Source organism: Numida meleagris, chromosome 5, assembly GCF_002078875.1.
Source record: "Numida meleagris isolate 19003 breed g44 Domestic line chromosome 5, NumMel1.0, whole genome shotgun sequence".
NCBI lineage: Eukaryota > Metazoa > Chordata > Aves > Galliformes > Numididae > Numida > Numida meleagris.
The window spans coordinates 58,836,402-58,850,907 of record NC_034413.1 but is presented as its reverse complement, the minus strand read 5'-3'; the positions used below and the strand labels follow the sequence as shown (position 1 = coordinate 58,850,907).

General features: G+C 40.2%; 1 protein-coding gene across 3 annotated transcripts in view; it reads left to right on the top strand.

Annotated features, from left to right (window-relative positions):
- Positions 1 to 14,506, top strand: part of CNTNAP5 (contactin associated protein like 5) — a 274,310-nt gene that overhangs the window by 111,234 nt on the left and 148,570 nt on the right. For all 3 annotated transcript variants that reach the window (XM_021397542.1, XM_021397543.1, XM_021397544.1), the window contains exons 5-7: positions 4,498 to 4,645; positions 11,775 to 11,978; positions 13,316 to 13,500. In XM_021397542.1, coding sequence (XP_021253217.1) covers positions 4,498 to 4,645; positions 11,775 to 11,978; positions 13,316 to 13,500 — 537 coding nt within the window. The remainder of the gene's footprint in view (positions 1 to 4,497; positions 4,646 to 11,774; positions 11,979 to 13,315; positions 13,501 to 14,506) is intronic.

The following is a 14,506-nucleotide window of genomic DNA, read 5'->3' as shown; positions in this document are numbered from 1 at the left end:
AGAACATCTTTTGAAATTTTCCTTATTTTTTTTTCATTCCTAATGCAGAACTAAATTGGAATTCTCTATTACTCCCTTTCAACATAACTCACAAAGCAAGCAATGGCCTGGCTAGACCCTGCTCCAAACCATAGCAGCTGTTCCTATGTCACCTCTTCATGCAAGTGGGACCTGCCTCTGCTGGCTCATAAAAAAAACACATAAAATATTACTGCGGTGCCACAGTGGGGCACCATGCAGCCAGGCACCATAAAACAAGCTTGGTCCAAGGTGCAGCCCAGCTCATGGCAAGCTGTTAACCTTACAGCTGCTAGCGCTAGGGAAAGGGCAGCACCGCGCCTTCAGGAGGCTGGTAGCAATATTTGGTGCTAATGGAGTTTTTTGATTTGTAAGCCTTGTATAATTCCAGAAGCAGAATATCCCAGGTAAATCCTCAGTCTGCTGAGTTTACAGGGCTCTTGAGAAACCACAGATTTCAGTGTTATGCTTCCTCCCAGAGCATCTGCATCGTTTGGGAAATGCCATGTGAGTGCTTTGTTTCCTCTGCTAGTTTGCCGTCTTATTTCTGTGAATTAAACCCTGTCAGCAACAGGTTGTAATAGAGCCTGTTTCTCAAGAAGAGGTATTTCTGTCATGTTCACCAATAAGTTTATTGTTAATCAATATCTGAACCACCAGGGCTAAGAGATCTGGTGCTGCATCCTTGTTTCATCTTCTTTAATGGATGGATCATTTCTGTGTCAGCTGTGGATCTGAGTTTTCAAGTGGCTATCTGATGCAATTGGTGTTAATCAGTCAATGGTCTCCAGCCCGCAGGTGGTCCATAAAACATCGGAAGGTGATCTGTAGAGCAGTGGGAATTGAAAGTGAAAATCAAAGCAATCCTGAAGGCATACACAGCAACGCCCTGCAGTTAGCCACAAGCAGTGCTGTGCTGGCTGCATGCAAAACTGTCCCGAAGGTGCAGGTTGATCGGTCATCTGTGGATTATTATTTTTTCCTAAAGTTTCACAGAGAAGCTTGAGAAATGCTATTGTAAAGGACACCTTGGTTTTATGAAGGGTTTTTTTTTACCAATTCAGCTTCAGCGTGAGGAGGGCACTTGTGGAGGTGCGCATCAGATTGGGTTCTGACTATGTTGGAGTCCTGATGTTGGCTACTCTGGCTCTTCCTTGAGGTGCTGTGAAGGAAATATCTTGGCACAGATGCCTGTGAGGGGCACCTCAGCTTATGGAGGGGCACCTGGGCCTGCTTATAAGGTACAGCTGTCCCTGTTTTATCTCTGAAAGGAGGTTGTAGTGAGGTGAGGTTTGTCCTCTTTTCCCAGGAAACAGTGATAGAACAGGAGGTAATGGATTTAAGTTGTGCTAGGGCAGTTCAGGTTGGGTGTTAGGAAAAACTTATTCTCAGCAAGAATGGTTTGTCACTGGAACAGGCTGCCCAGGGAGATGGTGGGGTCACTGTCCCTGGTGGTGTTCAAGAAATGTGGAAGTGTGACACTGAGGGGCATGGTTACTGGGCATGGTGGGGATGTGTTGATGGTTGGTGATGATCTTAGTGGTCTTTTCCAGCCTTAATGATTCTACGATTCTATACCTGGCACAAGCATGAGATTCCTTTGACCGCACAAGTGGTGCCTGGAGTGTGCTGCACACACCAGCTACCTGTGAGCCACCATCATGCTCTCACACGTTGCATCTGGTTGTCTGGTTTGTGTGAACTTTGCAAAAAAAGGAAAGTCATTACAGGTTTGTCCTGTTAGGAGGATGTCAAAAGTGCCCTTAGCAGCAGCTTTGGTTAGTTGTGAGCTGTCTCTGATTCTACAGCAGTCACAAGGGCCGTAATACCGTGAGGTATGTGTGTGTCAACAGGCTGCATTCCCACTGGCTTCATGAGCAGAAAAGTGTGCACTGCTCAGTGCACAGCCATGTGCACAAATCACCTAGCTGCCATTACTTAGATATTTCTAGAGGTGTGGTGCTTTTCAACATGGTCTTGCAGAATGTTTCTTTTTCATATAAATCAGAAAATGACTACCTTGTGGCCTATGATGCAATATGCAGTACTGATAGCTCTGTGTATTAGAGTATTATGAGAAGAAAAAAAAAATCACAGACTCTGAAATTGTTTCACAGTATTGCTGTGTTGAGATCTACTTTTTCTTTTGTCTCTTAATTTTCACCTCTCACTTGCATTCTGGTTATTACGTTTTAAGCTTTTTCTGGAAGGACTCAAATTTTTGCTTCAACTTTTTTTGTATTTTTCCATTCTCCTTTTTTTTTTTTCCTATGAAAGGTGAAATTTTTACATAATCACAGGATTTCAGGAGATGAGCTTTCTAAACGTGCAAACAACACTCCCCTTCGACCACCTTGTATATCCGCGAGTGTCTTAATAAAAATGTGAGTGCTGCCACAGCTCCAACTGTGAGACTTATTTTCTGTTGACAGTTTCATTACTGAAAAGAACAAGATCATTTCACTTGAAATATACAGGAAGAAAAAAACACTGAAATTATCTCTGCTGGAATTTGAATTGGGCTCCCATATAGAAAGCAGTAAACCCTGAACATCTTGCAGTGCTACTTGTGACACTCCCCAAAATGTATCTGATTGTTGCTGAACTGTCATCTGTGGTTAACACTGAATTAAGTATCCCTATCCAGAAAGTTTTAATTATATACAGATTGTTCCACAAGTAAGGCCTCTCATTTGTTTGCATGGAAACTACAATAGATACAAAGAGCACAAAAGCACAGTTTGAAAGAGCAAATTCTCAGCTACAAAACTCTATTTTGCAACGTAGTCACCACCCATTAGCTATACATTTTTGCCAGTGATGAACAAGAGACTGCATTTCATGGTGTGACAGCTATGTGTGGCTGTCTGGAATGTGGCTTGTCTTTCATGTCACTGTAGCCACCGCTGAAATACATCACCCAATGACTCACTGTGCTACATCCACTGTTTGGTCTCCATAAACATTTAGCAAGTGTTGATGAATGTCAATGGGGGCCGTTTTTTTCCACATGGAGGAATTCAGTGACACCCCTTTGCTTTATATGCGCTTCCATATCTGACACCATTTTGTCAGACTGCCCCTCTGCTGCCATCTGTCACACGACAATAAAATGTAACACAATATTGGTGGGAAGGTTCAGCCTCTACTGCCATACCACCAACATCTGTCTCTGATGCTGTGGGCCAACATAATAAAATAGGAGGCATTACTTTTGGAGCAGCCTTCATATAATATGGCTGAATCTGAAAGAGATTAGTCAACCATCAGCAACCAACAAACATCCAGTGCTTGCAGAAAACGAAATCTGGTGCATAGAAAGTTCGGAATAAGAGAGAAGGCTTGGGAGACAAGTTGGGATTACGTGGCAGAATTATGTACCCTTTTCGGCCTGATAAGCCCCTAATAAAAGTAATTTTACAGATCACGTGTTCCTCCTCCCTTTATTAAAGTAACTGGGGTTGTGATGATGATTTCAGTAGGATCGGTGGTCTTCAAGGCAAGCAATATCAGCAGTGAAAGGCACTTGCTAAGCATGTTTTAGCAATTGAGATGCATGCTATCTTTTGCAGTCATGACTGACTGGAAAATAAAGCTAAAACAAAGAGACTTCTGCTATTTCAGAGTTTTTAAGATGAAATGAAAAAAGCATGGTCAGGTTTCAAGGCATTGTGCCTTGTAAATGTTCAAGGATATTTTTTGTTGAATGTAGATCTAATGAAGCAATGGCTTACTGGGCTTAGTAAAACATAAACACCTTACAATAGAAGTTTTATTCCATTCCTAATAACATTTTTGGAAAAAGTGAATATTTGTATTTGAGTAAAAATTTAAATGGAAAATTTCCTTTTGTTTAGTGTTAATTCTGAGTAGGGCCATTAATTTTGATTTGCAGTTGCAGGCAATTAATCAAACAGGCAAGAAAAAAATTATTACCATTTGCAAGCTTTTATTCTCTTGAGTGCAAACTGTCAAAACTCTCATGTGTCCTGACTCAGGCTTTCATCTCTTCCTGAGTTTGCAGTGGTGTTCATCATTCCTGCTCTTCTTGCCAATCTCTGACCAACTGTAGTGCCTCATGACCACCTCTTTCTGCTAACCTGAATGCACTAAATACTAAGCTGAGCCCTGTCCCTTGCTGTGCTGAAGGGACTGCGGGTGTGTTAGAGGTTGGTGCTCAGGATTGTATTGTGGTGCTCAGGAATATCCTGAGCTTGGAGAAATTATGCAACATCTTCCATAATGTCCCCTTCCACAACTTGCTTTTGCAACACCCTGTGTGTGTCCACTCAACTGTGCTGAGGCACTTTGTATCCCTCCTTACTTTCTACATAAGACGCACAGAACTTGGAAGAAAACCATCAAATTTAATCAATTTTAATTCTAAGCAATTTTTGAGAATAAAAATAACAAAATGGTTCACATCCTTGATTTTGGGTTCAATGTTAAATGTCTCACCAAGGCTCTCTGTCCTTCCAGGTTTTCACAGGGAACAGCAATGCTGACAGCGTGGTTCACCACAAACTCCTGCACTCCATGAAGGCCCGCTTCTTGCGCTTCATCCCTCTGAAGTGGAATGTTGGTGGTCACATAGGGCTGAGAGTGGAGGTCTTTGGCTGTGCCTATAGTAAGTGGCAAGTCTTAACCAATATTTTCTTAAGGAGATTTTGTTGGTGCTGTCAATACTTTAGGAGGAATCCAGCAGGAAATGAGTTAAGATGTAATATGGAATGTATAACTGTCATTTCTTTTTTTCAGTAGTAGCACTTGTCTTTCTGCATGGGGATGTACTCCCATCTAGCTCCATAGGTAAAGCTTTCTTAGAGCTGAGCTCAACACAGTGATCACTGCAGCTTGAGAGTGCAAGGCTATGTGATGCTATGAAACCTCATGTCTCACCTTTTGTCTCTGTGGAGGTTTGTGTAGGGCTTTATTTAGGAATGTCACTGCCATCTACTTAAGGGTATTTTTTGTATGTGATAATTTATTTATTTATATATATTTTTTTAAGACGGGTTATTTAGGTGTTGAGGAAAGTGCTGCAGCTTGTGCAGCTAGTATTTCTGTTTTAGACTGATGACTTTATAGAGGAAAGATAATTTATCCGCTGCTTTATTGTTGGTAATGCATGGTTCTTTTCTCTGTCACTTTTCTTCAAGACATGGTGATGACCTTCTGAGACACCATCTGCAGCACGTTGTCATGGGAGCAGTTTATAAACACTGTTACTTCCAGGCATTTCAGCCACTTAATTATCTCTGGGTAGTGCAGGTGTATGACCTGTGACCACGCAAGTGTATGAAAGTAAAGAAAAAGGCCCAGTGTTGCTCTCAGGCACAAAATGCAGACAAGTCTACAAATGAGGAAACACAAATCCAGTATTTGTTCCTTAGGTGGCTGTGGGTTTATTTCTGATGTGGTCAAATTTGACTTTGTAGTGTACAGAGATTCTTCTGGACACAGGCAAGATTTGACTGGGGAGTTCAGAGGATTAACAGCCATTTGGACAGTAAATTCATTGTGACGTGGGACAAGTTACCATTGTGTGACACTACTGTAATTCTAGCTCTGCCCGTTTAGATTAAGTCTATCATGCTACTTACATAAGATACCTTTTTCTGGCCACACCGGTGAACCTGTAAACTGAAACTTGCATATAAACAAAATTAACTGCCCTTGATGCCATAATTCCAAAAACAACTGTCTCTTCTGTTTTCACGGAGTTTTCTTCCATTTTAGACCATTTATTGACCTAATCTCCACCATGAAGAGTGTAGTCCAAACAGTCTTGCAGCAAATAAAACTGGAAGTGAAACTTGAATTTTTTTCAGCTGAAAAGATTTTGGTGTTGCTGTGTGTGAAATGCTATATGGGCACTACATCCCTGTCAGACTGTGGTTGTATCTTCTATGATATGAAGAAAACTTCAGAGTGACTTACTGGCTGAATTTCTTTATGCTGATATCATCTAAGTCTTCATCTTCATCCTGTACCCTGCAGTTAACAGGGAATAAAAATGGTTGTGGAGAATTAAGGTATGAGGTTGAAGTGAGGCAGAAAAGAAATAAAGGGATTCATAAAAGTTTTACAGGGTGTTGAAATATTCATTCCATTTATATAAATGTGCCATTCAGATTTCTTTCTGGCAAATTGTGTATGCCAAGCAATTCCTGTGTACCAGTTTTGCTTATATAGCTTCATGGTCTTGCCTACTCCTAAGCCAGGCACTCCAGCACTGTACAAAGATGTATGATCATTTATAAAATGTCATCTTTGCTGTTATACTGACAGAACATCTACTGCAGATCTTGAGCTGGCGTACACCTACATAAATGCATTTTGTATTGCTTGACAGCATACATGCTTATCCACTGTGTTCAGTTCTGGCACAGGAAATGCAGTAATAATTTGGAAAAAAAATAAAAGAAATGACAAAAAATCACTAGACACGGTGCAGTCACAAACCAGGAAGAAAGTGGAGCTTAAAGGAGAACAAATGGACCAAATGTACAGCATGTCTAAGAGATGACCCTTCGTGCAAATGTCTGTGTATATGAAAGAAGGGATGTGAGGCTGGGAGTAGGTACAGCATTATAATCACCTTCAGGTACCAAAAGTTTAAACTTATATAAATTCACCGGTAAGAATCTAATTCCTGTTGATGCCCAATCCTCTCTACACTTCTGGAATGCTTTAAAGGCTTTGGTATGTAAAAAAACCCAGAGTATTTGCTATTAAGTCCACTGAGGTTGAAGAAAATATTTTCACTGGCATTTTTGCTTTGGATCCAGTTGTGAAGAATAAGAAAAACAGAAGAAGTGTGCACGAGGAACACAGATGAGCCAGATCCTGCACAAATATGCATGTGCAACCACAGAGTTGCATTGGTAGCAGGTTAAAATTCAGATGATGCTGGACCTTTGGCTGTCTATTCCACCTTTCAAGCAGCTTCTGCCCCTAATGTATGGTACCTGATCTGAAAACAGAGTTGCATTGTATTGATATCCTGGGCAGAAAACTGGAAAAGCAGTGATTAACAGGCAAGCCGGAGGTCCTTTTTATGCAAGTGGCAGCATTCTTTGAATGACATAAACAAAAGTTTGAGAATACTGGCAGCTTAGGCCATCTGAACGTAATGAGCTGCTGCACATCTGTTAAAAATCTTGGGACTACTGCCAAATATGCAGCTGAGCACCTCAGTAGTACACCAAGGAGTGCAAAATAGCCTATGGCTCTTTGTATGGTCTCCAATCACACTGGCTCCTTTTTAACCTTGTATATTCAAGCAGAAGATGGCAGCTGTAGGAAGGTTTTGTGGCTTTGCTGCTGCTTAAGCATTTTTGTGATGGCAGATCTCAGTAAATGTGACACCCTTGTGCCTGTGCAAGGCTCTGACCTCTCATTTTTGGAGCGTGACTGTCCTCTGCTGAACAGGTCCCAGGTATACAACCTTGTGCTCACTCGGCAAATGTAGCTTTCAGTGATGACTGTTTAGGACTGTAGGAGGCCGATGGAAGGCATCAAGCCTTGTAGGTCTACAGGATCTCTGCCAGGACACAATAACAAATAAAAAATACTGAAGAATCATACTAGAGATTAAGTACAATATGCACAGGATGCCAAAGTGGCTAACTTACCATGTGACTGCAATGTGCTGCTGTGTTGCACAAAAGTTCTTTGGGGAAAAAAACACATAAGACTGTCAGATCAACTGGAATTCACAGAGGACGTGTGCGTATTGCAGTTTTCTTTCTCACACAAACTATGTATTTCAATGAAATTTACTTGCACTCATTTGAAATTTCTGCAAAAATTCTATCTCATGTCATCAAAATAGGTACTGAAATAGGAAGAAGATGATCTGAAAAAGTATACGGCGATGTTTCCTGTTCAGAAAATAGAATATATGATGCGTTAAATGGAGATTTCCATTAAGAGGTGTGTGTATGCTCTCACTGGCCATTTTCAGCGAAGACTCCAGAAGCAGTGTGATTGTAACAGATAACTGGAGCTGCCACAGAGGCGGTGTTCAGACAAATGGCAAACCAATTGCTTTGGATGCTGGAGGGAATGGGTCTATCTTTATACTTGGGAATAGTCTTGTTAGCTTAGCACAGGGGAAAAAATCTGCTGACACAATTGCTCTTATAGAATAAGATTTATAGCTGCATTGAAGATGCTGATCGTATTCTATAACTGGTTAAAGGCCCAAAATGCATCAGCAGGATCAGGGTACGTTCAGTTAACAGGCTGGGAAATCACAGGAGAGAAACAATGATAGGGTGTGAGATAGGGTATCTTCTGCCTTTGAGAGACAAATTTTCATTTGCAGTTCAGCACTCTGATTTCTCATCTTTTGCTCTCATTGCTTCAGGGAATACAATCTGATATTGTGTTCTCGATGAAATGATACTTTTGCTTGATCTTTTTTTTTTTTGCCTCTTTCTCTTTCCCTCCCCACCCCCTTGCCTTCTTCTGTCCTCTCCTTTGTCTTCTGATGAGACAAAAAAAAAAAGAACATAGAAAGCCACATTCTGTGTGAGAGGCATTAACCCAGTGTAAGAAAAATACCCAAAGGAGTGCTTACCAAGAGATAGGCAGGTTTGTGATAGGAGCAAAGCTGCCTAGCAGAACAGTCACCTTCGAGGTGCTCAGCCACATTCTTCCCTTGGGATACATGACTGAGAGAACTGTGGAGCAGGAGGTCAGATTGCTTCAGACATCCTGAAACCAGCAAGGCCTGGCCAGCCAGGAAAGACATCTGTTCAGATGGGGAACAGGGCTCCTACCTCCCACAGGGAGCAAAGGCTTCTGGTCGTTGATACAGGTGCAAAGAGTAAGAGTTTTTATCTCAAATTGAAACTGTTCTTAGAGGATATTTTCATATTTTGAAATAGCTTTGTTGAGTAACGAGTTACTTTTTTTCCAAACTCTCTAGTTAGGAGTGTCTTTGTAAGAATGAATGTGTATCTTTTCTTCTGCCTCCTTGTTCATTCCTGTACAAGTAAACTTCATTCTCTCACCTTGTTTCCAGTCTGTCATCTGCCAGCATAGCTAGTCCCATAGGTTGAGCCCTTTGGTCCATTTTTATTTTTATTTTTATTTTCATTTTCATTTTCTTTTTTTTTTTTAGTGCTGAATTAACCTGATAATTCAGCTTCAAATGACTGTTTCCACCCACCCCTAAGTGACTTCAATGTTTGGATCTGTTTTGGGAAAGCAAACTGAAGCACAGGAAGCATATGAAGACTGAATAAAGTCTCTCTTCAGTGAGCACAAGAAAACTGGCAGGCAGAATGAAACCACGTTGTGTTTTAGTTTTTTACTTCTGTAGATTTTCTGAGACTTATGAAATTTCTTATCCTTGTTGTCTTGCACGGGTGAGTTACAAACATACACTTGTTCTAAATAAATACAAAGAAGCAAGTTTTCTGCAATAACTACTACAATAGTGCTGGATCTTCCAGTTTTTTATTTGTTGTCATACAAACTACTACTAATGAATTCTGGATGCCAGTATTAGCTTGTATTTGGCATGTTCACATTTTATTCAGGGCTATTTATTGGCTCGTGTCTTCACAACTGATGATTAGTGAGGGAACGCTTCTCGGAAGCAGATTTGCCTTTGTATTGTACTTTGTAAATGTTGAGGTCAGAACTGTTCTAGAAATTCTGGTGTTACGTTGTAGCTTAGAGTTAAGCTTTTAAATGCAAACCTCTTTACATCTTAGTCTAGTTTAAAATATAAAAAAGAAGAAGAAAAATGGGAAAAAAAAAAACAACCCTAAACAAACCATTACTTCTGTTTATAAAAGAGATAAAAATGAAACTACCATTAAACCCCAAGGAGTTGAAGAACTCTCAAAGGAGCTTAAATGATGAAAATCAACATCTTTAATCACAATACAGTTGCTGACCTGGAAGTCTTGACTATTTTGCACATGGAGCTTTAAGTTACTTTTAAAAGAAAATGAAAAACTGATTGCTTTAGATTATCATTAAAACGTGGTTTTCAAATGAAGATAGCCTTCAGTCTTCTTTGTTACTGCAAAGATATTCTTTGTCTTTATACATGTCTCCTGGTAGTTATGTAGCATGGTAAACGCTTGTTCAGATTTTTTTCTTCCAATGTTCTTTAATATTTTTCTTAACAAAGAAAAAACTAATTTACAGAATTTACATATTTATAATTTACAAGTAGATATTTTATTCATAATTTGTGCCAACTTAGATTTGGATAGAACTTAGAATTGAATTTGTGTTGGTTGCTCAGAAAGAAATGCCTCCTATTTATTTCCATGGAGAATTCAAAGGATACGGAGAGCACAATAATGCTATTTGATAGAGCAAATTCTCAGTTACAGAACACTGTGGCTATCTTTCAACATAGTCACAACCATTACCTATGCATTTTCATCAACAATGAACAAGAGACTGCATGCCATCCTTGTAAAAATGTGCACTAGCAGAGGTGACCCACTGTTTCACAGCTCCTATAACGGCCTCACTGCTAGAAAATGTTGGCCATGCAGTCCAATTTTCACTTTGCTAACATCCACTGTTTGGTCCCCATAAATGTTCAGCGTCAATGAATGTCAATGGGTGCTGTTTTGGAGGAATTTAGTGATGCACCTTTGATTCATATGCTCTTCCATGTCAGACAGCATTCTATCAGACTGACCCTCTGCTCCCATCTGTTGCACAGTAACAAAATGTAATAGAATATAGGTGGGAAGGTTCAACCTCTTCTGCCATACCACCAACATCTGCCTCTGATGTTGTAGACCAAAATAATAAAATAGGAGGCATTACTTTTGGAGCAGCCTTTGTATGCATCAGTCACATTTCACTACAATGCCTAATTTAAAAGTATTTAGAAGTAACTCAATTTTTCAGGTTATATGTGGAGAAAAAATACAATTTTGTAAAAATGTATTTTACTTAAAATACCATTTTGTTATGCATAGAGAGTATTGCATTTTGCTGCGCTGAAGGAAATATTTATTGGAATTGAAAAACTGATAGCTTGTTCCCCATCATTGTGATTGGGTTTTAGAGGCTGGCTGAAGAGGAAAGTATGTTTTTAAATAGGATTTTCAAAGGTGTGTAATCAGTTTAGATGCTCAGTTCCCATGAAATCCCTTCAAAAGTTTTTTGAATTGATATTTGAGCAGTCCTGCCAGCCTACTCAATTTGCATGCAGAAACATGGTTGATAAATGTCCATCACAAGCGCTCAGACAACCCTAGAGGCTAAGATGATGTTTATTTGGATACAAAGGTAGATGCAGACATGGCCAACATGCAAAAACTTCTCAGCAGGCGCTTCTGAAATTACAAAACCTTGAGTGAGAGCTGAAATGTTCAAAGTAATGAATAATATCCTGGGTGTGTTTAAGAGACAAACAACAAACATGACAAGGAATGCTCCAGATATCTGAATCTAAAGGAATGTTTGTTTTAAAAAGTCAAGTGACAAAACAAACCTTACATGAGAAGGAGGAGGAAATGTGCAGGGTACTTCTGTTTTGTTTTTTTTTTTATAGCGTTCCCTTTCTCCAGAGCTGAGCAAGAGGGATTAAAAAATGGTTGAAACGTGGTAGGGTTCCAGGGTTGCACAGCTGCTATGTATTTATGTATGTATATATGTATTCTGAGAATACCAGGCTCTAAGCAGTAATTCAAAAATGCTGAAATGTTATGATCCCTTTCCTGATGCTGTCTCTACTCTTCGTTTTGTCATCTTTTTTCCTCCAGAGTCAGATATTGCAGACTTCGATGGCAGAAGTTCCCTTCTCTACAGGTTCAATCAGAAGCTTATGAGCACATTCAAAGATGTGGTTTCCCTAAAGTTCAAGAGCATGCAGGAGGATGGAGTCTTATTCCACGGAGAAGGACAACGTGGAGACTATATTACCCTGGAACTGCAGAAAGGGAAGCTCTCCTTGCACATCAACCTAGGTGAGGGCAATTAAGTTTGTTGGTTCACGTATTACTTTAACAAGGATTGTCTTAGTTTGCTTTTTTTTTTTTGTTATATTAAGTACAGTCTAGAAACTTCAGCTCAGGCCAGTAGTGATTCTGTGGCTTGGGGAAAAAAGGTTTGTTTTTGTTGTCTTATTTTTTTCCATTCTTTAATCAAAACTTTGCAGAGAATACAGAAGTTAAATGAAATCTCTTTGATCAAAATATTGTGTTCTTGGATATGGTTGCAGTTGATTATCTGGAAGGCTATCACCATGTGATCGTGTTGGGTTGCAGGGACAGATAAAGACTGGATTAGTTTCTCTCTGTAGAAAAGTTCTTGTTTTTTCCTGGTGAATACACTAAAGCACTTTGATGATGTCAGGAGCTACTGTAAGTCGGAGTGATCAGTCTCTATCCTCTGGCCTTATTGCAAAATCTTCATTAGCTTCAATTATGGGAGAGCCATGGTTATTGCCTCAGCAGTCCCTGCTGACTCACATTTCTCATACTGATTTGTCCTCCGCTCCCAAATGTTTCATGCTGGGATAAGAATACGATATAGTTAAATATATTGTTTCTTCTTCCTCAGGAGAGGCTCTGTGAATGCGTCATCTCAGATAAGAGTTATTTTCTTTCAGCAGTAGCCCCAAATCTACAGATTTTAGCCATTTCATATCCTCTGTGTGCATTCATGTGCCACAGACAAGCATTTTGATGCGTGTTCTTCAGTGTGCTTGCATCTTCATTGACAGTTTCGGAGCATGTCTTCCTTCTATTCTGCTGGAATATAAAAAAAAGGACACATACTTTTTAAATGAGAGGGTCTGAAGTGTTTAGACATGCAGCCAGACGGAATACAGAAGAGTGCTACAAATCACCGAGGTTAGGGCTTAAATATTTTTACAATGGTTTAATGGGTTTAAGAATCTTTTTGAGCTGAATGAAACCCTTGCATTCATGTTGCTTCACTGATTAGTGGTTGTGTTGCTTGTTTTTCCTGTAAAAATGGTCAGATGCAATATTCTCATTAATATATGAGAAAAACACATAGTTGCAACTGAAATATCAGGAGTAATTTTTTAGTGTGAAAAGACAGCAGATTTTGGTGCTACTCAAAGGTTGCGCTTAAGACACCAAGGAAACAAATGTGTCTGTACATGCAGGTATAAATGAGAGGCCCAAAGAACCTAAGGGATGCTTCATGATGGGTCTGTTTCTAGACAGGGATCCAATTTGCTTTTGGTAGCACGTTAGCTCATCTTGAGCCCTAATTCCTTAGATAAGGGCATAGAGGTAACTCTGGTGTCTTATGCCTGTTTCTGCCTCTCCAGGGGACTCCAACTTGCACTTCACTAACAGCCACACATCCGTCACCCTGGGCAGCCTTCTGGATGACCAGCACTGGCACTCGGTTCTCATAGAGCGCTTCAACAAGCAGGTGAACTTCACAGTGGACAAGCACACTCAGCATTTTCGAACGAAGGGGGACTCGGATCACTTAGATATTGATTACGAGGTGTGTGAAGCCCTTTTGATTATAATCTGGGAGATGAGGCTGAACTAGTGTAAAATGAATGTGATGGAAAATATCCACTCAACAAGCTGTTTCTTTCCAGCAGCGATCTTTTCTTTATTTAATGTTTCCTTCCTAGAAAGCTCCTTTAACAAGCATAAAGTACATTAGTGCAATTCTGCATGTGACAGTCTTAGTAAATGACCAGTCTGTTGGCACATATGCACTGGATTATGATTACATTTGAAGGTATGTGAGACTTTGATCTAAATCTGCATATCCGCCTTGATGGAAATGTGGGTTCTGGCCAAATCTCCAGGGAGCGTTCTCACATGCAGAAAGCAGTTCTGTGACACCATCTCCAATACTATCTTAATGGGCCCATTGAGCACTATCCCTGCATCTGATTGACATGACTAGGGGTATCCCAGCTCTGAGTTGTGCTTATCCAGCCACCACCTTGCTCAAATGATTCTGTGTAGAAATGAGCAGGTAGAGACTACTCCCTTCCTTGTAGAAGTGGAAGACACTGACAAAAGCAGTCGAAAGATCTGGCTGTGACCCAGGTCCCTTCACATCTAGGGGTGTGATTCTGAACATACTGGTGAGGAGAGGAAACACCCCTCCTTCCCATCAAACCCATTGTGATGTACTCCTCTGTGATGAGATGAAAGTGTAGCAAAGTGCAGCAATTCAGTGCTTATGGCTCCTAGTGAAAAATAACTAGGAAAAAAAACCACAACACCACCCTTATATCATTGTATCTATATGCAAGACAGTTCTTTATCTGTTCTTTCCACTTATACACATCTACTTGCAAATTATCCGTGTTCGTTTTTATCCCTACGTGCTTGTCTACCAGGTTTTGCTAGCCCACAAGGCACAGGGTCATGCTTGCACAGTCAGAGCCATCACCCTGTCTGGATGTGTTGAGCTGTCATGGTTCATTTCTCCGAGACCAAAAGCTTCCTCTCTGCACTTTGAATTCATTTCTCTAGAAAGGATCAAT